Source organism: Polypterus senegalus, chromosome 4 (assembly GCF_016835505.1).
Source record: "Polypterus senegalus isolate Bchr_013 chromosome 4, ASM1683550v1, whole genome shotgun sequence".
Taxonomy (NCBI): domain Eukaryota; kingdom Metazoa; phylum Chordata; class Cladistia; order Polypteriformes; family Polypteridae; genus Polypterus; species Polypterus senegalus.
In genome coordinates this window covers 238,280,412-238,302,863 of record NC_053157.1, presented here as the reverse complement: position 1 = coordinate 238,302,863, position 22,452 = coordinate 238,280,412, and the positions used below count along the sequence as shown (strand labels likewise).

The 22,452-nt window shown below is 39.9% G+C and overlaps 1 protein-coding gene across 1 annotated transcript; it reads right to left on the bottom strand.

The window, feature by feature from the left end:
* Positions 1-1,178: 1,178 nt before the first annotated feature.
* LOC120528232 (gastrula zinc finger protein XlCGF26.1-like) lies at positions 1,179-20,479 on the bottom strand. Its single transcript, XM_039752348.1, has 3 exons — positions 20,366-20,479; positions 5,318-5,847; positions 1,179-3,826 (listed from the first exon to the last, which is right to left on the bottom strand). Exons 2-3 carry the CDS (start codon positions 5,727-5,729, stop codon positions 2,439-2,441), a joined length of 1,800 nt encoding a protein of 599 aa, XP_039608282.1. The 5' UTR covers positions 5,730-5,847; positions 20,366-20,479; the 3' UTR covers positions 1,179-2,438.
* Between the last annotated feature and the right edge of the window lie 1,973 nt (positions 20,480-22,452).

Genomic DNA, 22,452 nt, shown 5'->3' with positions numbered 1-22,452 from the left:
ATTGGCAGCAGAAGTCGAAAGGAGTAAGGCTTGGCAGAGCCCCATTGAATACCTTGGGATTGGTGACGGGGACACATGCGGATTATGAATTGTCTACGCCTGCTGGTTGACGTCTGAGGTCTGACCATGAGGTCCAAACAGGGTAAGCCAGGGAGACGTCAGTTTTAGAGTGGTGCACCTGGGCTCGCAACTTTTGAAGGACAGCCTCCAGTGTTGTTTTAACCTCATTTATGTATTTCATGGGTTTATTTTTAACCTCCACTATCACTGAGAAATTTACGGATTACTTATTTATTGAGATGATGGTTGTGCCGCACTGATGTATAATTTTGGTTTTGTTGAATAAAAGCAGTAATTCACTTTTGCACCTAACCCCCTGGCTGCATGTGTGTGTGTGTGTGTGTGTCCACATTGGCCCGGCTCATCTCACTTATGATTATTGATGATTCAGGTTCAAGAGGCTCCTGGATGGAACAGGTAGTGTGGAGCCAACCCGAACTTCATATTTGGTACCAGGAGTAGGATGGAAAGAGGGAGTGGAGCTTGGAGGTGCCCTGTGGACACTGGCAGTCTGGCAACAGGGGCACGGGTGGGCGGATCAAAGGGTTGTCTGCGCCTTTTGGATGATGTCTCTCAAAAATATTTGTGAGATCCAAATAGCGTTGGATTTTAGGAAGATGCACCAGGGCTCGTGATTTTTTTTTAAAGGATTGCTTCCTCATTTCAAGTCTAACCTCATTTTATTGGATTTATTTTTTGTGGATTTTAACCTCCACAATTACTTTGACTTTTAATAGGTTATTTATTTAATGAAGATTTTGCAGTGCGTGATTTCAACTTTCTTTTTGCTTGTTTTTTTTTGCACCATTTGCTCCTACCCTTTGCAGCATGTGTGTGTTCTCGTTGGCCAGGCTGATCTCAGTTATGAGTATCGACCATTGATTTGGGTTCAAAGAAGCTCCCGGACGGAACAGGTAGTGTGGAGCCAATCCAGACCATGAGGCTATGATAGAATTGGACCATTTACGGTAATACAATCTGTAACCCTGTTCACAAAATGCATGGGTGGCCTGTTAAACAGAATTATTCATTTTTAGAACTTATACCCAACCTGCAAGAAAATGACTAAATTAAACACCCATTTGGTTTTATGACAAAGAGAGACGACGACTCCTATATCAGTCAGAGCTGACATGTTTATTGGGCATCATAAGGATTAAATGCTGAATACAAATAACATTTTTGAGAATGTAACTTTAGGTATAAAATAATGAACACATCACATTATTAAAACTGCAAAGCTCGTGGACGGAGTTGCTTGCACCTTTCTTTATGACCACACTTGCAGTATGATTTAGCTGCAGCACAGTTTCCAGAACTTCACAGGTGCCTTCATAAACTGCACTGATCTGAAGATGGCTATTGCATTTTTATGATTTAATAAAACAAGGACACTCCTCAGTTAGCCCATGTTAAGCTATTCTTAAACACAATCTTGTGCTGTGTAATAACTTTATTTAGCCATGTCTGATGGAATCAGATTATCTCTGGTATGAATTCTTATGTGTTCCTGAAGACTAATATTATGGAAGAATCATTTGCCACATTCTGAACAACGGTACGGTTTATCTCCAGCCTGAATATTCCATGTGGCTCTCACATTCTTTTGAGAATTGCCTGCCACTATCATAATTAGTGTTTAGTTTCTCTGTAGAGCGAGAGTTGTTATATGGCTAAGAAAACTGCTTCTGCAAGTGAAACATCTGCCACATTCAGAACAGCAATGAGCTTTGTCGCCGGTGTGAATTTTCATGTGTCTGTTGAGATTCTTCCTGTTTGAGAAACAACAACAATATGCCACATTCAGAACAGCTATGAGGCTTTTCACCAGTGTGAATTCTTTTATGGCTATGAAGTCCACTGTTATGTGAAAAACGCTTACCACATTCGGTACAACACAAGGGTTTCTCACCAGTATGAATTCTGATGTGGCTTTGAAGGTGACCAATTTGTGAAAATTGTTTTCCACATTCAGAACAGCAATGAGGTTTCTCTCCAGTATGAATTTTCATGTGATTATGAAGATTACTACCATATGAAAATCGTTTGCCACATTCCAAACAGCAGTGCTGTTTCTCTCCAGTGTGAATTTTGCTGTGGCTCTGAAGTTGATTTATGTCCAAGAATCGTTTGCCACAACCAGAACAACAATAAGGTTTTTCACCAGTGTGAATTCTTAAGTGTTCCTGAAGACTGTAGTTGTTGAAAAATCTTTTGCCACAATCAGAACAGCAACATGGACTTTCATTTATATGAATGTGTGCATGCTGCTGTATCGTGCTACTATGGGAAAAGCGTTTGCCACCTTCAGAGCAGCAAAAGGTTTTTTATCCACCGTGTATTTTCACAGGGGTCTGAAGACTGCGTATTTGTGAGAATCATTTGTCACAATCTGGACAGCAATGGGGTTTCTCTTCTGTGTGAGTATTCGAGTGCCTACTAAGACTCCTGCTGTCTGAGAAATGCTTACCACAATCAGAACAACTATGAGGTTTCTCCCCAGTATGAATTCTTTCATGACTACGAAGGCCACTGCTGTTTGAGAATCGTTTCCCACATTCAGAGCAACAATAAGGTTTCTCTCCAGTATGAACTCTGATATGGCACTGAAGATGGCTTATTTCTAAGAATCTTTTCCCACATTGAGGACAGCAGTGAGGTTTCTCCCCAGTATGAATTCTTTGATGTTTATAAAGATTACTTTTGTCTGAGAATCGCTTGCCGCATTCCAAACAACAGTGAGGTTTCTCTCCAGTGTGAATTCTGATGTGTCTCTGCAGCTGGCTTATTTCTATGAACTGTTTGCCACATTCAGTACAACAATGTTGCTTTTCTCCAGTATGAATTTTGATATGGCGTTGAAGGTGGCATATTTGTAAGAATCTTTTACCACATTCAGAGCAGCAGTAAGGTTTCTCGCCAGTGTGAGTTTTTGCATGCTTATGAAGATTGCTAATATGGGAAAATCCTTTGCCACATTCAGGACAAAAATGAGGTTTGTCCCCAGTATGAACTGTTACATGTTTCTGAAGACTGCTGTTATGGGAGAAGCACTTGCCACATTCACCACAGCAATATGGCTTCTCTCCAGTATGAATATTTTTGTGCTGCTGAAGACTGCTGATATGAGAAAATCGCTTGCCACATTCACTACAGCAATGGGGTTTTTCTCCAGTGTGAGTTCTTTTGTGGCTCTGAAGTGTACTGCTTTGTGAAAATCTTTTGCCACATTCAGAGCAGGAATAAGGTTTCTCTCCAGTGTGAATCCGTAAGTGTTTTTGAAGAGTCCTGTTACGAGAAAATCGCTTGCCACATTCAGAGCAGCAAAAAGGCTTTTCTCTTGTGTGGATTTTTGTGTGGCTGTGAAGATTGCTTATTTGTGAGAATCTTTTGCCACATTGGACACAACAATGAGGTTTCTCTCCAGTGTGAATTAGTTTGTGATTGTGAAGACTGTCACTACGTGAAAATAGTCTGCCACATTCAGAACAAGAGTATGGCTTCTTTTTCATAGGAATCGATTTAAGGCTTGCATGAAAAAGCTCTTCATGTGTATTAAGGGTTCGCTGTTGATCAATGTTAACGGCTTCTGCCTGTGTTATTTTACCAGTAGGAAGAGAATTGCGTTGGGAAGAGGCTGCTGTCACATTATCTGATTCTCTTGCTGATTTCTTCATCTTCTCATGTTCTTGTTTCTGTTGCATTCTGTGCTGAAGACAGGGCTGAGCAAATGAAGGCGGGGAGAGGGTGCCATCCTTGTGGAAATCTGTAATAGCACAAATATTTCAGGTACATTTTTTAAAACTAACTGTTCCCCATGGCTCCGCCCACATAGTAGTGAAACAGGACAAACTTTAAAAATCAGTAAAAAAAAAATTAAAAATGTAATTGTGGCCAAGTGGAAGCTAAGTACGGTCCAATGTCAAACATTGGCAGTGTAACTGATTGTGTTCAGCTCTAACGGGAGAGCATCCCCTGTGTGGGGAGAAGAGCATATGGCCGTGATATCTGTGGCAATCAGCAGCTACCCTCTAAAACATATCTGAGCTCTGATCTCTCTGTCTCAAAAACATCAAACGTTACTCCTTAACAATCTGTAGAAGATAATAGCTAGTGAGACCAGTTTGTTCAGCAGACAAGTGGAGGCTAGGTACACTCCAACACATGGCGAGAGGCAGAGCGACTCGAATGGAGACAGGTGTGTGAGTGAGGAGGGGTCTCACCTCCAAGGCACTCTCTCAGATTAGTGCAAATAAACTGCTATCACAAACAAACTATGATACACAACACGATGGGAAAAGTCGCAACCTCAAATGGAATGTTCAAGCAAATTATACAAAAACAAAAGATCTAAATCCACTAAGAAGTTCTCTTATGAAAAGTGGACAAGCATTGGAGATAGATAGATAGATAGATAGATAGATAGATAGATAGATAGATAGATAGATAGATAGATAGAAAGGCACTATATTATAGATAGATAGATAGATAGATAGATAGATAGATAGATAGATAGATAGATAGATAGATAGATAGATAGTGATGCTAAAGATTGATAGATAGATAGATAGATAGATAGATAGATAGATATGAAAGGCACTATATTATAGATAGATAGATAGATAGATAGATAGATAGATAGATAGATAGATAGATAGATAGATAGATAGATAGATAGATAGATAGATAGATAGATAGAGATGCTGACCCATTCATACATTTCACTCCAGGTCTGTCCCCTTTGTGCGAGTCCACCTTGCATTTCCTGCTGTTTGTTCAATTACCCCAAAGACATGTCTGCTCTGTTAATCGCCATCTGGTGTGACGGAGTGTGGAGGGATGTGCCAGTGTGCCCTGCCCTGCACTTGACTGGATTGGCATCCACTCTCAGGTTGATACCCACCTTATTTTGACCTGTCCCATATTAGTAATGGATTTTCATGGCTTAAGGGTCCAGTTTCATGAGAAAACATCTGTCCCTGTGTCAGGGTGCGGACATGACAAAAAAGAATCCCTTAACCAGAATGAAACATCTATGGTTATTAGCTCTAGAAAATTATAAGTCTTATTTTGGAATCATTTTGCCTCAGGATTAATAACAACTTCTGTGTATGTTGTGAAAATCATGTGCTGCACACTTTAGATATTTCTGCATTGACCCAAACATTTTCAAGTGATTATTTGAGAGGTCAGCCACTGCTAGTCATCACTTTATAAACACTGCTATCATCAGGTTATGTTTGCCTACATGACTTACTTATTCCCACACTCCCAGATGACTGTTGCTTTTCTCCTTCTCTGTCATTTCCTCCTTTGATTTCCTCCTCCAACTCAAACAGCTCAGACTTCAGTTCCAGGGAATTCGGCAGAGCAGTCAGTTGTCCCGTAATATGAAACCAGGGTTTCAAACCGGAATGGGATTCTTCACAGATACCTTGCCTAATAATATTCCCAGTTTCATGGACTTGGAGGTCAAGACTAAAAGAGAAATTGTTAGAATCCTCAATTTTAATCTCCACAAGTTCCTCTTTGCACTCCTCCTTTTTAACAGTGGCACCATTGCAATCCTGCCATTTTACACACAACTCCTTGGGTGTATCCCACTCATGTTCCTCCTTTTTAAGGTGTGCCAGTCTTTCATCCATATCCTCCTCTTTAGCCGAGGCCATGGTCTGTGGGAAACTCTTCTCTAACCCTTTAACTGCTTGCTCTTCTTATATTGGCCCAGTGGCTACCGGATGCCTCACCGTATGGCCATGTGAACTGGGAAGCAGGCTCCTTTGTATCCTGTGAATAGAAACGTTAGAGAATGACATCAAAAACAGCATGAGCATGTGACAGGGTTAACTGCCTGTCTTTATTAAAAAAAATAAATGAATAGAGAATTGACTCGAGCTCCATATGCGCAAAACATACTATTATACAACTCACAATTATATATCTGTCTCACTTAAAACTCTCCAAACTGTTTCCAGGGCAGGATGCAACCTCATGACGCTGCAATCGAGCTCCAGCCTCACTGGGTCACATGTTCTGGGCCTGCAGAAAATTAACATCATTCTGGACAAACATTTTAATTACCTCTCAGACAGTCTTGGACTCACAATCCCTCCTAACCCATTAACAGCTGTGTTTGGGGTTCTTCCAGAGGGTCTTAAAGTGGAGAAAGACAAACAAATTGTGATTGCATTCACTACACTGTTGGCACGCAGACTCATTCTGATAAACTGGAAGAACCCAAACTCTCCTCTTTTAAGTCAGTGGGAAACTCATGTGTTATACTATTTGAAATTGGAAAAAATCAAATACTCAGTTAGAGGATCTGTACAGACTTTCTTCAAAACATGGCAGGATCAAATCAGTAACATTTTAAAATAAGCTCATAAAGCACAGAGAATTTATTAATTTAGGTAAGTTTACAAGCTTTAAATTTCACACCGTTTGGGTTGCTCTCTCTCTCAGGGGTGGGGATCGATCTGTTCTTAACATAATTTTTCTTTTTGTAAAAAACTTGATTGCTCTGTATGGATTGCAATAAAATTAATAAAGTATTAAAAAAAATAAAAATAAATAAATGAATAAAAAAAATCACAGAAGACTGGCAGCTACGTTTTGAAGAGAAATTTGAAATGTTGCAAAGGTTTCCATGTCAGCAAAAGAAACTCCTGGCAGATCTGGAGTGTAAAAACAATTTAATATGCAGACCGAGACAAAGACAAAAATGTGGCCACGGGGTTTTAAATGACTTTTTAATTCACTTTAACCCTTTTGCTCATGCAGCGGCAGAGTCCAATTTGCTTAACTTGAATTTTATAATAGTTGTTTGATATATTATTCATTTGATTGGGTTTGTTGTTGATGGTACAAAAACAGAATCATTGTCTTGTGGTTTACTCATCAAATTTCTATCCCCATATCCGAGTAATCGAGAAAGTCGATGAAAGAGCACTCCTGATGGTTTTCTTTTCGACGCAGGGCACCTGCAGAAATTCATCAAGATCAATGCTCAAAATGGTTCTGTTAAATTAATTATGTTATCACCCCACTGGGCTTGTGATGTCACACGGTGTGCGCTGCTCCAATCCAACTCCTTGGCTGCCTTTTCTAAGCTCAAGATCTCAGCTCTGCACTAGTTAGACGGGGGCTGCAGGGTTTGGGACTTTACTGAACACTACCAAGTTTTTATGTGTGTGTGTGTGTGTGTGTGTGTTACATTTACATAAATCTGTGCTTTTATTTTCTTGATTTTTTTTTTTTTTATTTTTATTTATTTATTAATTTTATTACAATCAATACATAGCAATCAAGTTTTTACAAAAAAAAAAGAATTATGCTAAGAACAGATCGATCCCCACCCTTGAGAGAGAGAGCAAGCCAAACGTGTAAAATTTAAGGCTTTTAAAAATACCTAAATCAACAAATTCTCTGTGCTTTATAAATCATTTCAAAATATTACTGATTAGATCCTGCCATGTTTTGAAAAAGTCTGCACAGATCCTCTAACTGAGTATTTGATTTTTTCCAATTTTAAATAATATAACACATCAGTTTCCCACTGACTTAAAAGAGGAGAGTTTGGGTTCTTCCAGTTTATCAGAATAAGTCTGCGTGCCAACAGTGTAGTGAATGCAATCACAATTTGTTTGTCTTTCTCCACTTTAAGACCCTCTGGAAGAACCCCAAACACAGCTGTTAATGGGTTAGGAGGGATTGTGAGTCCAAGACTGTCTGAGAGGTAATTAAAAATTTTTGTCCAGAATAATGTTAATTTGGTGCAGGCCCAGAACATGTGACCTAGTGAGGCTGGGGCTTGGTTGCAACGTTCACAGGTTGGATCATGCCCTGGAAACATTTTGAGAGTTTAAGTCAAGACAGATGTGCTCGATATATAATTTTGAGTTGTATAATTGTATGCTTTGAGCATATGGAGCTTGAGTGAATTCTCTGCATTGCTACTTTCCACTCCTTTTCTGATATATTAATTGAGAGGTCATTTTCCCAGTGTCCTCTTGGATCTTTGAAAGGAAGGGATTGTAAAAGGATTTTATATATTGTAGAGATGGAGTCTAACTCCTTGAAATTGAGCAATAATTTTTCCAGCGTGGATGAGGGTGCAAGATGAGGAAAATCTGGAAGGTTCTGTTTAACAAAGTTCCTGATTTGAAGATAGTGAAAGAAATTTGTAGCTGGAATGTTAAATTTGGAATGTAATTGTTCATAGGATGCAAAGACGTTGTCTATATAAAGATCTCTAAGCAAGTTAATTCCAAATTTTTCCAGATATTAAAACTGCATATGTTTGTGAGGGTTGAAAGAGGTGGTTCTTTTGCAGGGGTGCCACAGAAAGAAGCTTCTCCGTCTTAAAATGCTTTCTACATTGGTTCCAGATTCTAAGTGAGTGGAGCACAATTGGGTTATTAGTGTATTGCCGATAACGTGTTTATTGGAGCACAAAGCAAGGAATACAAAGAAGTACTGCAGGATTTTACTTCTATTGCGGTCCATGCCTGTGTATGTTCTTCTATTTGTGTCCAGGTTCTTATCGACTGTATATTTGCCGCCCAGTAATAAAACTGGAAGTTAGGTAGAGCCATGCCACCTTCTGCCTTTTGTCTTTGTAGGGTCGCTCTTTTGATGCGTGGATGTTTAGAATTCCAAATAAATGAGGTTATTGTTGAATCTAATTGCTTAAAGAACGATTTATTAATGTATATTGGTATGTTTTGAAATAAAAAGGAGCTTAGGAAGAATATTCATCTTAACAGTGTTAATTCTTCCAGCTAGTGTGAGATGAAGGGTTGACCATCTATGCAAGTCTTGTTTAATTTTTTCCATGCAGACATAAATTTTGTTGATAAAGAGCTTTATGTTTACTTGTGATGTTTACCCCGAGGTATTTAAACTGTTCTGCAATGATAAAAGGAAGGGTGTCTAATCTAATATTATATGCTTGCGAATTCACCGGAAAGAGTACACTTTTATTCAGATTAATTCTGAGACCAGAGAGCTTTTGAAATTCTGTGAGTGCTGCTAAGACTGCAGGCACAGAATTTTCTGGGTCCGATATATACAGTACCATGTCATCTGCATATAATGAGATTTTCTGTTCCAGTCCTTCTCTGCTAATCCCCTTTATCTGATCAGTATTTCGACAATGTATTGCCAGTGGTTCAATGGCAATTGCAAACAGCAGTGGTGACAAAGGGCATCCTTGTCTTGTGCCACGCTCTAGTTTAAAGTAGTCTGAGCAAATGTTATTGATGCAAACTGAAGCTTCTGGGTTAGTATACAGTAATTTAATCCATGCACAAATGTTGGCCAAACCCAAACTTCTCCAAAATAGTAAAAAGGTATTTCCATTCAATCATGTCGAATGCTTTTTCTGCATCCAATGATAATAATATTTCTGGGGTGTTTGATTTAGTTGGTGAGTATATTACATTAAACAGGCGTCGAAGATTTGAAGATAAGTGTCGGCCCCTAATAAATCCAGTTTGGTCTTGTGATATTACTGAGGGGAGCACTTTCTCCATCCTTCTAGCTATGATTTTAGAGAGTATTTTAACGTCGTTATTCAGAAGTGAAATTGGTCTGTATGATGCACATTGTAATAAGTCCTTATTTTGTTTTGGAAAGACAGTGATTAGTGCTTGGCAAAGGTTTGTGGAAGAGATTGGTTATCTCTGGCTTCTGTAAATGTTGCTAATAGGAGGGAGCTAGCTGAGCGGAGAATTTCTTGTAAAACTCTGCAGGGTAGCCGTCAGGGCCTGCTGCTTTTCCACCTTGGAGTGACTTTATAGCATCCAGTAATTCTGATAATGACAGAGGTTTATCGAGCTCCTCCACACTAATAGCGTCAATTTGTGGTATCTGTAATTTATCCAGAAATGCATTAGATTGTATATTGTCTTCTTTAAACTCAGTAGTATATAGGGATTTATAGTAGTCTCTAAAAGTGTACATTATATTTTTGTGTTCGATGATTTTATCTCCATTCGTGTTAGTAATTACCGAGATTGCGCTATGCACTTCTTGCTTGTGAATTTGTTGCGCTAAAAGCTTATTAGCTTTCTCCATGTTCATAATAATGATGTCTGGATTTGTAAATTAGTTGTTCGGTTTCTTTAGTTGTCAAGAGGTTTAATTCTGAATGTAGAGCCTGCCTCCTCTTATGTAGAGTCTCGCTTGGTAGTCTGGCATGTTCTTCATCTATTTTAGTAATTTCGCTTTTATCTCTGCTACTTTCTTCGCTCGGATTTATTTCTGTGGGAAAGATATGAGATAATCTGTCCTCTTAAGAAGGCCTTAAGAGTTTGTCCCAGAGTATTCCTGCAGAGATCTCAGGGGATGTATTTGTCTCTAGAAAGAATTCAATTTGTTTGGATATAAATTCAGTACAATTCTCGCCAGCTAATAGAAGCGGATTGAGACGCCATCTCGGGTGAGTGTATGGGGCTTAGTAATTTCAGCTCCAAGATCATCGGAGCATGGTCTGAAATAACAATAGCATCGTATTTACAAGATTTAATCTTAGGCAAGAAGTTATTATCTATAAAGAAGTAATCAATCCTTGAGTAGCAATGATGTACTGGTGAGTAGAAAGAATATGTTCTTGAATTTGGGTTTAAAACCTCCAGGGATCTGATAAGTTGTGATCAGTTATAAACTTTGTAATTATCTTTGCGGTGTTAGTTGCCGCTCCCCTGTGGAGGAAGTCTTATCTAAAAGTGGATTTAGAACACAATTAAAGTCCCCAGCCATTATAAGTTTATGAGTGTTCAGATTGGGAATGGATGCAAATAAATTTTGTATAAATTCCTTATCATCAACATTAGGTGCATAAACATTTATCAAAATCATTTTACAGTTAGATAAGTCTCCCATGACCATCACATATCTCCCTTCAGGATCCAATACTACATCTGATGCTACAAATGGTACTGTTCTATGTATGAGAATTTCCCACCCCTCTAGTTTTCTTTGTAAAACTAGAATGGAACATTTGGCCAGTCCAGTCTTTTGCAGCCGGAACTGATCCTTACTTAGTAAGTGGGTTTCCTGTAAAAATACTATTTTAGCATTTAGACCTGTTAGGTGAGAAAGTACTTTCTTTCTCTTTAATTCGTGATTCAGGCCTTTAACATTCCAGCTTACGGTTAACTGTCCCATCATGGAGACACTGATTCTGAGTTTTTGGTGTCATATAGTCTTAACTGGAAGTGAAATAGTTTAGGTCTTAATTTCCTATTCCCCAAGAGTTGTTGCCATGCAGCTTATTATTACGTTGATAGTTATAATTATAAAGATTGAGATGATAGATTAGATATAGATCAAGCCTGCTCTCTTTCTCTTCCCCTTAACCCCCACCCTCCCTTTTTGCCTCCCCAGGTGAGGCTAAAACCCACTTCATGCAGTCCCAGTCCTCTGACATACCCAGAGACAGAGCACGCCCAAAGCACATCAAGCCCCCATGCAGTGGCGCTTTAAGGTTAAAAGATAGAGATATCTGTTACCAATATAGTCTTTAAAAGAGGAAAAAGAAAGAAAAGAATTTTGCACATATATATATATATATATATATATATATATATATATATATATATATATATATATATATATATATATATATACACATATATATATATATACATATATATACATATAATCTTCATCAATTTTAGTGCATTAAGATGATATCCCCAGATAATAAACCCAGGTGATGGTGTTAAAGATGTGTCCAAAACAAGCATAACAAGTCTTAATGCAGTAATAGCAATAACAGCAAACCAAGGGTATGATATTGAACAGTCTCATTTAGGGTACACATGAAATAATTAGAAAAGAAAAAAGAGGAGGAAAACGTAATTAAGCACAATAAAACATAAACATTTAGCCCTAGTAATACTAAGTAATGATAAGTAATAAGTAAGTAATAATAATATAAGAATATGAGAATATATGCTGATAAAAACCCGTATTTTAAAACAAATAGATCAGACAGTAGATTATTAATCCTAGCTTTATCATTTACCGCCATGACTCACAATTATGTATCAGAATAGTCCCGGATCAGCTTTCTTAACTCATTTTCTGCCTCCTCCTTGCTAGCGAAAACATAGAAATGACCCTGCCATTCCACTTTCAGTTTTGCCGGATACAGGAGGCCGATTTGACATTGGCTTGCCGTAGCCGCTGTTTAATATTATAGAAGGCGCGCTTAATAGCTGTTGCTGGAGAGAAGTCAGGGAAGACGCGAATGTGGCAATCTTCATATATAATATCTTCCTTTTTTCCTGAGGAGTTCCATCACCTCTAACTTAAATGATAATCGCTCAAAACGAACTATAAAAGATCTTGGTCGGGTCTGACGGTGTTTGATCCGCGACGCTGTAAGCCGCTGCTATCTCAGATTCTGCTTTAAAGTCGCCCGATTATTTTAGAAAAAGTTCAGTTGCTAATTTCACGGGTTTAAACTTTCTCGATTCTCCGCAGGCCTTCAATTCTGACATTATACCTTCTATTCCCATCTTCTAAAGCAGCCAGTCTGTCTCCAAGTTTTTCTCCGAGTTTTTACATTCGAACTGACATTTACTGCTCTTTCCTCGGCACTGGCAGCTAGATGTTCGCTATTTCGATCCGATTCGTGAATGTCTCACTAAGATGCTCCAATGATCAGCAAGCGTGCTCAGTTTAGCCGAGTTTTTCTCAATGCGCTCTTCAATTTTGCCCAGCACCTGTCGGTTCAAGTTGTACCTCTTGACGCAGCCTTTCATTTGCCTGTTGGAATTCCTGTCGCAGCCTTTCATTTGCCTGTTGGATTTCCTGTCGCAGACATTCATTGGCCTGTTTCATCTCCTGTTTTAATTCCTGTTTCAGTCTCTCAAGTGCCTTTGCCGTTGCTTTCTCATTAGCCTTCTCGCTTTTCTTTATATCTTGCTGAGCTCAGCGAGCAACACTTTCAGTTCAGATAGCTCAAATGTGCCTTCTTGTGCCGTAGATGAAGCAGCAGACTCTGCTGAAGCCGGTGTCCCCGCTGCTCCAGTCCCGCGATTGCGTAACTGAAGCCGCGGACCTCCCGCCTTTTCCAGTTTCAGGTAATCCTCTCCAATCGGCGAGCTATCCACATCTGCACTCACGATCGCACCTTCGCTCCCCTTTTCGCTCTCAGCCGGCGACGATGTAGCGGACCGTGGTCCCGAGGAGTCTGTACTTTCGCCCATCTGATCCAGGTCTGTCTCTGAGAGGCCGATCTCGAACTAGGGCTTGCTGATCGCAGCTTGGATGTAGCTTTAGTCTTCGATTCTTTCGACCCCTTCTTGTTGGCCATGTTTATATGTGTTTACATATACTGTAGCGGTCCCTCTCGGGTTGAATAAATACAGGATATCTCAGAATAATAAGCAAATAATATGAAAAATAGCACCACTGCTAGCGGAGCTCCACTTCAGACGTCCATCTCTCGCATCGGACGAGACCAATCTCGATTTTGTTTTTTTTTTAAGATTTTCATTTTGCCTTTCCAGGTCTTAGGGTTATTTAATCTGCTATTTACTAATAAAGTGCTGGAGCTGATGGAGCCTTCAGGCATTCAGTGTTGGAGATTATTAGGAAACAGTTAAAGGTGAAAAAATTAATAGGAAAACAGCAAAAGAAAGCTGACACTAAAGCAAAAATACACACACACATATTAAATATATATACAGTATGTATATATATATATAATACACATACAGTGCATCCGGTAAGTATTCACAGCGCGTCACTTTCTCCACATTTTGTTATGTCACAGCCTTATTCCAAAATGGATTAAATTCATTTTTTTTCTCAGAATTCTACGCACAACACCCCATAATGACAACGTGAAAAAAGTTTACTTGAGGTTTTTACAAATTTATTAAAAATAAAAAAACTGAGAAATCCCATGTCCATAAGTATTCCCAGCCTTTGCTCAATACTTTGTCGATGCCCCTTTGGCAGCAATTCCAGCCTCAAGTCTTTTTGAATATGATGCCACAAGCTTGGCACACCTATCCTTGGCCAGTTTCACCCATTCCTCTTTGCAGCACCTCTCAAGCTCCATCAGGTTGGATGGGAAGCGTTGGTGCAATGAGCCAATGAGGCTAATAAGAACGACCGCACCCTCACGTGCAGCTGCGACTCGCTCCAATCACCTCAGTTAATCACCGCGGTCGGGCAATCGCGCACCACGGAGAACCACACGGCTATACGGATTTAAAAAAAACGGACTTTCTTCCGGAAGCCGCGGACCAGCTATATCACAGCCGGCACTTCCGCCAGACTGGGGAGTGCCGCTGGAAGATTGCCGGGAAGCACCTGGAGCACATCCGGGTGTGGATAAAAGGCGCTGCCTCCCTTCATTCATAGACTTGAGTCGGGAGAGAGAAGGATGAGGTCTGGGAGAAGGCAAAGAGGCAGCCAGAAAAAGAGAAGGCATTGGGTGGTGTTGGTCAGGACTTTGGGGACTTGGGGTTTGTGAGCACTTAACTTGTAAATAGTACGTATAATAAACGTGTGTGGGGTGATTTAAACGTGTCTGACTGTCTGTGTCTGGGTCAAGTTCTACTATATATATATATATATATATATATACATATACATATATGGAAGAAGGTCTGTGATACGGTTTGCATATTAGAAGTTGGAGATCCACAAAGGGAGAAAATGAATCACGTATCATAAAGTAGTTTTTATTCCTGAGCTTTCAACCCCTACCAGGGTCTTCATCAGAGGATAATGCTTGGTGTAAAGTCCAATAAATAGCAGACACTTGGACATAAATCCAGCATATACAAACTTAAGAAGAACTTATCTATACTAATAAAAGGCAAAGCCCTCACTCACTCACTCACTCATCACTAATTCTCCAACTTGCCGTGTGGGTAGAAGGCTGAAATTTGGCAGGCTTATTCCTTACAGCTTACTTACAAAAGTTGGGCAGGTTTCATTTCGAAATTCTACGCGTAAGGGTCATAACTGGAACCTATTTTTCTACATATAATGTAATGGAGTCTTGAGTTGGAGATGGCCGCGGGGGGCGGAGTTTCGTGTGACATCATCACGCCGCCTACGTAAGTACGTAGAGAATAAGGAAGAACTCCAAACAGCGATCAGCACAAAACGCCATTTCACAATTGAGAAGGCAGAAAACGTTATGAAGCAAATGATGCATACAAGCATATTCATAAGTACAGCTACTGCGGAAACAAAGCACGGCGTGAACCGTAAGTTTATATTAAATTAAGTTCATAGACAGGCTGCCGCTGGCGTTGTAATTTAGTGCCTGCCCATATAAGGCTGTCCATCAGCGGCAATCCAATACAAACACTGCCACTAAATATTCACGGGTGAAGGACTGTGCTTATGCAGAGGAAGATGAGATGGTCAGGGTGGTGTTTGACACAAACTCAGCGAAACTGCGAGAGAAACTTTTAAGTGCCGGGTCTTAGCTGACATTACACGAGATGGCACCAGTACAGCTGGGAACCTTCAATGCAAGAACACCAAGTGGCTCACGTGAACTGACGCAGTGCACAGATAAAAAGCAACAGTTCCAAAGAGTGCTGAACAAAAACCGAATTACACAATTGAGAAGGCAGCAAAAAAATATGAAGCGTCTGATACATACAGGCATATTCATAAGTGCAGCTACTGTGGAAACAAAGCACACGGTGGAAAAAGTGAATGTCCTGCTAAAGGAAGACAGTGTAAAAAAAACCCGTGCATGCAGTTTGTCACATCACAGATAAAAAGGAAGACGAGCTGTTTATTGATGCAGTAAGAAACGAATCGATGAATGAAACCTGTCATCTTTACAACAATTGACAAACACGGAATGTAACTTGAACACAACACATCCTACAAATACGAACCTGATTGAAAGAAATAATGATAATCAAATCCTTGATGACAGCAACACTCAGTAACACTCACAAAACAAATACTGTATATTGATAGTCATGTTACGTTATTTTTAAAATGTTCCCTTTTTCTTTTTCATAACTTCTACTTCTCCACTGCGATACACGGGTATATATATATAAATGTATATATATAACCCGATCTACAATACATACTTTAGCATAGACAAGACACACGCGCTGTGGCGCAATTGTAGAGTCTTCGCCTCTAACGCCGACATTCGAGGTTCGATTCCCGAGAGGGGGTGTACTGAGTATGTACGCTCGCTATCCGCTTCATTTTACCTTCGCATCTCCTTGGTTTGGGACGTATGAAAAAATATTAGGTTAACGCAGAATCATGTTACGTTATTTTTAAAATTTTCCCTTTCTTAGCACAAGCACAGCTGAGAAGCTTCGATGCATGTCCTCCATAACACGTTAAAAAATAACGCATTTAATCACACTTTCAATTCCAAGCAACGGGAACTTTTGTCAATGCATGATTTCCTGGTACATCCATTACACTGATGCACACATCACAGCTACAAAAATGTTAGAGTCGGAATAAAGCGTGTTCCTACGACTGATCATTTCGACTTCCCGAGCGAAGCCTTGATAAAAGCCTGGTTTTGTGCACACTGAAAAGCAAGCAAAATTAGATGCATTACAGAAAGCGGACTTTGTGGCTCTTACTGGGGATCATTGGACTTCCATGACCGTTAGTAATTCTAATTACATCTAATTACAAAATGTTCAATGATCACACTGTTTTAGCCTAATGTACAAAATAATTTTGGCTAAGGTTACTCAGAGTTTAAAGATTGTTGGTCAAATTACCTTTTATGTTTCTGACTTATTTTTTAAGAAGAAAAACTGTACTTTTATGTTGAAATTTTGGTTATTATTATTTAAAGACAATACTATTCTGAAAATCTACTTAAAGTACTTAAACTACCACTTTATTTTTAAGTCTGCCCAATTTTAACCAGGGATGATATTTTTGTTTCTGTTTTGAATTCAAATGCAGTTTAAAAGCTTTTTTTTCAGAAATTAAACAGCTTCAGTTTACAATATTCATGTACACTTCTATTATTTGATTCTGTAAGCCCACTAAAACACTTTTAAATTAAAAAAAAACATTTAGATTTGGGGCAAATTTCGTGTGCGATTACATACGATTAATCAAGATTAATTCTTACACAGCCTCTCATTAATTGGATTAAATTTTTTAATCGAGTCCCACCCCTAATATATATATATATATATATATGTAGATATGTATATGTTGTATATACAGTATGTGTATATATGTATATGTATATATATATGTATATATATATATATATATATTTATATATATATATACATATATTATTATATATATATATATATATATTATATACATTATTAATATATATATTATATATATATATATTATACATATATATTATATATATCATATATATATATATATATTATATATTATATATATATAATACATATTATTATATATATATATCATATATTATATATATATATATATCATATATATATACTATAACTATTGCATATATACTATATATATATAATACATATATACTATATATATATATAATATATATATACTATATATATATATATATACATATATATATACATATATATATATATATATATATATATATATATATATATATATATATATATATATATATATTAGCCAGCAACACTCATGACAATGACAAAACAATTACATTGTCAACCATGTTACGTTATTATTAAAATGTTTCCTTTTCTTTTTCATAACTTCTTTAACACACTACTTCTCCGCTGCGAAGCGCGGGTATTCTGCTAGTTCTTAATAAACAAGACTTTACTCCCAACAACCTCAACACGGACCTAGCCACCCCCCCTGTAAGGTATTGCTATTTATTGCCTTTGATTCTTGTAAGTCTAAGCATTATCCTCTGATGAAGACCCTGGTAGGTTGAAAGCTCAGGAATAAAAACTACTTTTATGATACGTGATTCATTTTCTCCCTTTGTGGATCTCCAACTGCTAATATATATATATATATATATATATATACACACACGTAAATATAAACATTTATTACATAAAAAAAAATGTGGGGTCAAGACGTGATCATCTCAGAGAGACACTTTAACGTCCCGCGAGACAAGGAAGTGAGACAAAAGGATGGCCGCTGTACAGGACATATCAAGAGACATTTTTTGCCAGTAATAAAGCTGTAGTGAAGGAGTTATTCGCCCTCTCCAGGGGGCACATTTTAAGCGAGCTGCCACTCGTGATGTGCTGCGTGATGTGCATGTCGTGCTGCTCGTTGATTATTTAAAAGCCTGTACATGTGATGTCTAGCCTTACGTGATGTGAAAGTGCCTCTCCTGAGAAGATCACATCTCGACCCATTTTTTTTTTTTATTTTTTATATGATAGAAAGGTAGATCTGCACATATGCAGCTCAAAATAATGAAAGGACTCCTTTTGAATGAGAGTACAGTGACACTTGTGAGCTATTGATCTGCTCAGTTAAGCAACAGAGGGGGCTTGTTCATCAGTTTCAGCTGATTTGGTGCACTAGAGGGGCCACAATGAGACGGCCCCCGAAAACAGGAATGAATGGTTTTACATGTGGAGGGGGGCCACTGACATTTTTCCCTCCTCAGCTGTTTTGTCACTCATTTTGCATTTGGCTGCGGTCAGTGTCACTACTGATAGCATGAGGCCATACCTGGACCCTGCAGAGGTGGCACAGGTAGTAAAGCTTCTCCAGGATGGCAGGCACATCAATACGTGGCATTGCCAGAAGGTCTGTTGTGTCTCCCAGCACAGACTCAAGGGTATAGAGGAGATTCCAGGAGACAGACAGGCAGCTCCTCTAGGAGAGCTGGACAGGGCCCCTAATTGAAGGTCCTTAACCCATCAGCAGAACCCACCAGTATCTGCTCCTTTGGGAGAGGAGGAACAGGATGAGCACTGGCAGAGCCTACAAAATGACCTCCAGCAGGCAGGCAGGCCACTGGTGTGAATGTCTCTGACCAAACAATCAGAATCAGACTTCATGAGGGTAGCCTGAGGGCCCAACGTCCTCTAGTGGGCACCGTGGAGCTCGATTGGCATTTGCCATAGAATACCAGAATTGGCAGTTCCACCAGTGGCAGGCGCCCTGTGCTTTTCACAGATGACAGCACATGTGACAGATGAGAAAGGGTCTGGAGAAGCCGAGGAGGACATTATGCTGTCTGTGACAACGTTCAGCATGACCAGTGTGGTGGGGGGGTCAGTGATGGTATATCTGGGGAGGGTGACAGGTGATAGGCTAGACAACGGCAGCTTGACTGCCATTAGGTATCAGGATGAAATCCCTGGACCCACCATCAGACCCTATGTTGGTTCCTCCTGGTGCACAACAATGCCCGGCCAAATGTGTGAGAGGATGAAGGAATTTATACCATTGAATGCAAACCCATAACCCACTTCCTAACTCCCCCTTCCCCCAACCACCCCCCCGCCTCACGCTCACTCATCTGACCTCAATCCAACAGAACACCTCTGGGTTTGATATTATGTTTCGGTTCATCCGATGCCTCAGACTGTCCAGGAGCTCAGTGATGCCCTGGTTCAGATCTGGGAGGAGATCCCCCAGGACACCATCCGTCGTCTCAGTAGGACGTTGTCAGTTATATGGGGGCATACAAACTACTGAGTACGATTTGGAGTTGCTGCAATGAAATTTCGGCCAAATGGACTCGCCAGCCACATGATTTTTTTTTCCCTTTGTGGTGTCTTTGAATTCAGCCCTCTCCCTGTCGGTTGATCGTTTTCATTTCCATCCTTTCGTTCCTCACACATCACCACATCAGTCCATAGCAGTAGAGACAGCAGATGTGTTTATCCCATTGAGATCTGATGGGTTTTCAAAGTGGTCCTTTCATTTTTTTTTTTACTTTACCCTTTCCAGTGCCCGTTACACATCACAGTGAGTCTCACTCAATAGATACCGAAGTGTGCCAACTTTGCCAGTAAAGTTGCCCCATGGAACCGCGTCGGATTGGGTAAAACTTGCCTGCAATTTAACAAAGCGACATGTCTTGCTATTAATATATAGTAAATAACTGGTTTTGCACGTCGTGAATAAGGAACTGACTGGAAGCGTAAAGGGGGGGTCGAATAACCAACTACCTGCATGACCGCGAATGGGCAACTGAAATCGCGCGTTCATCAGCCAAACCGCGGGACCGTGCAGGCGGTCAACGGCGAAGTCTCCTCTTTTTGTGTCGCGCCCACCTTATTTTCTTTTTTAACAAAAATTTCAAATATTCAGCCCACTGCCGGCTCCTCTTCCCCTCCGTCCGGTTACTCACCAACACTTGTCGCCGCTCTTCCTCTCTCCCGGCGCTCTCCTTTCTCTCTTCTTGTCAGTTAACAAAGTGCAGACACACGCTTGCCACGTATGGCCGTCCGGCAACGGCAACAAAACGCAGCTAAACAGGCTCGTCATCAAAAAGCGACACGAAGAGAACGCGTCGGCAGCCGGGCCAATACTGCCATCTACTGGAGTACCGGCCTGACTTTCAAAGCTGCCTGGGACCTGATATTTTGTTCAAGTAGATCTAAGTTCTTCACAATCTTGGAATTTATTAATTTGATATATAAAATTGTGCTCTAACGTGAATATAAGTTATATATACCGCAGTACATTTCAACAATACTTTGTTCTTGTAGCTTACAATGGGACTCTATGGGGGTTTCTTACAATAATCGGAGGTCCAAGTCCGCAGACATGACTGTATATGTAAAGAATTTTGGAAAGCGGCGAGGGTCTGAGGGCGAAAAAAAGTAGACGCGCATTTATATTTACAGAGGTCGGGGTCTGGAGCTTCCCTTTCAAAGTCCATAGATGCAAATGTGGAGCAGCTCATGGGGGGAAGGGCGAGGCCGGGGCGTAAGGGTTTCGGGGGTGGGCTGTTAAGTTTAAACCTACGGTGTTGGTCCTGGCTGCTCTTGGATCTGATGATGCCACCTCCATCTCTGCTTCTCTCTCCCTGGCCTTGTCTTGCCTCACTCATACTTACAGCCACAGCGTCTGGCGTCGGTGTTGAAAGTTTCTAGTGCTTTTTTAAACATAGAGCTTCCGAAACTGTCTCTTTTCACTTCACACCTCAATATATACAGTGGTGTGAAAAACTATTTGCCCCCTTCCTGATTTCTTATTCTTTTGCATGTTTGTCACACAAAATGTTTCTGATCATCAAACACATTTAACCATTAGTCAAATATCACACAAGTAAACACAAAATGCAGTTTTGAAATGATGGTTTTTATTATTTAGGGAGAAAAAAAATCCAAACCTACATGGCCCTGTGTGAAAAAGTAATTGCCCCCTGAACCTAATAACTGGTTGGGCCACCCTTAGCAGCAATAACTGCAATCAAGCGTTTGCGATAACTTGAAATGAGTCTTTTACAGCACTCTGGAGGGAATTTTGGCCCACTCATCTTTGCAGAATTATTTGTAATTCAGCTTTATTTGAGGTTTTCTAGCATGAACCGCCTTTTTAAGGTCATGCCATAGCATCTCAATTGGATTCAGGTCAGGACTTTGACTAGGCCACTCCAAAGTCTTCATTTTGTTTTGCTTCAGCCATTCAGAGGTGGATTTGCTGCTGTGTTTTGGGTCATTGTCCTGTTGCAGCACCCAAGATCGCTTCAGCTTGAGTTGAACAGATGGCCGGACATTCTCCTTCAGGATTTTTTGGTAGACAGTAGAATTCATGGTTCCATCTATCACAGCAAGCCTTCCAGGTCCTGAAGCAGCAAAACAACCCCAGACAATCACACTACCACCACCATATTTTACTGCTGGTATGATGTTCTTTTTCTGAAATGCTGTGTTCCTTTTACGCCAGATGTAACGGGACATTTGCCTTCCAAAAGTTCAACTTTTGTCTCATCAGTCCACAAGGTATTTTCCCAAAAGTCTTGGCAATCATTGAGATGTTTCTTAGCAAAACTGAGACGAGCCCTAATGTTCTTTTTGCTTAACAGTGGTTTGCGTCTTGGAAATCTGCCATGCAGGCCATTTTTGCAGGCCAGTCTATTTCTTATGGTGGAGTCGTGAACACTGACCTTAATTGAGGCAAGTGAGGCCTGCAGTTCTTTAGATGTTGTCCTGGGGTCTTTTGTGACCTCTCGGATGAGTCGTCTCTGCACTCTTGGGGTAATTTTGGTTGGCCGGCCACTCCTGGGAAGGTTCACCACTGTTCCATGTTTTTGCCATTTGTGGATAATGGCTCTCACTGTGGTTCGCTGGAGTCCCAAAGCTTTAGAAATGGCTTTATAACCTTTACCAGACTGATAGATCTCAATTACTTCTCTTATCATTTGTTCCTGAATTTCTTTGGATCTTGGCATGATGTCTAGCTTTGGAGGTGCTTTTGGTCGACTTCTCT

What these genes read in the sequence shown, in the direction of transcription:
- LOC120528232 (XM_039752348.1), bottom strand. Translation starts at nt 5,729, where the DNA reads ATGGCCTCGGCTAAAGAGGAGGATATGGATGAAAGACTGGCACACCTT. An exon ending in ATCTGGGAGTGTGGGAATAA is followed by an intron (nt 3,827 to 5,317) that starts GTAAGTCATGTA and finishes GTGCTATTACAG; the next exon opens with ATTTCCACAAGGATGGCACC.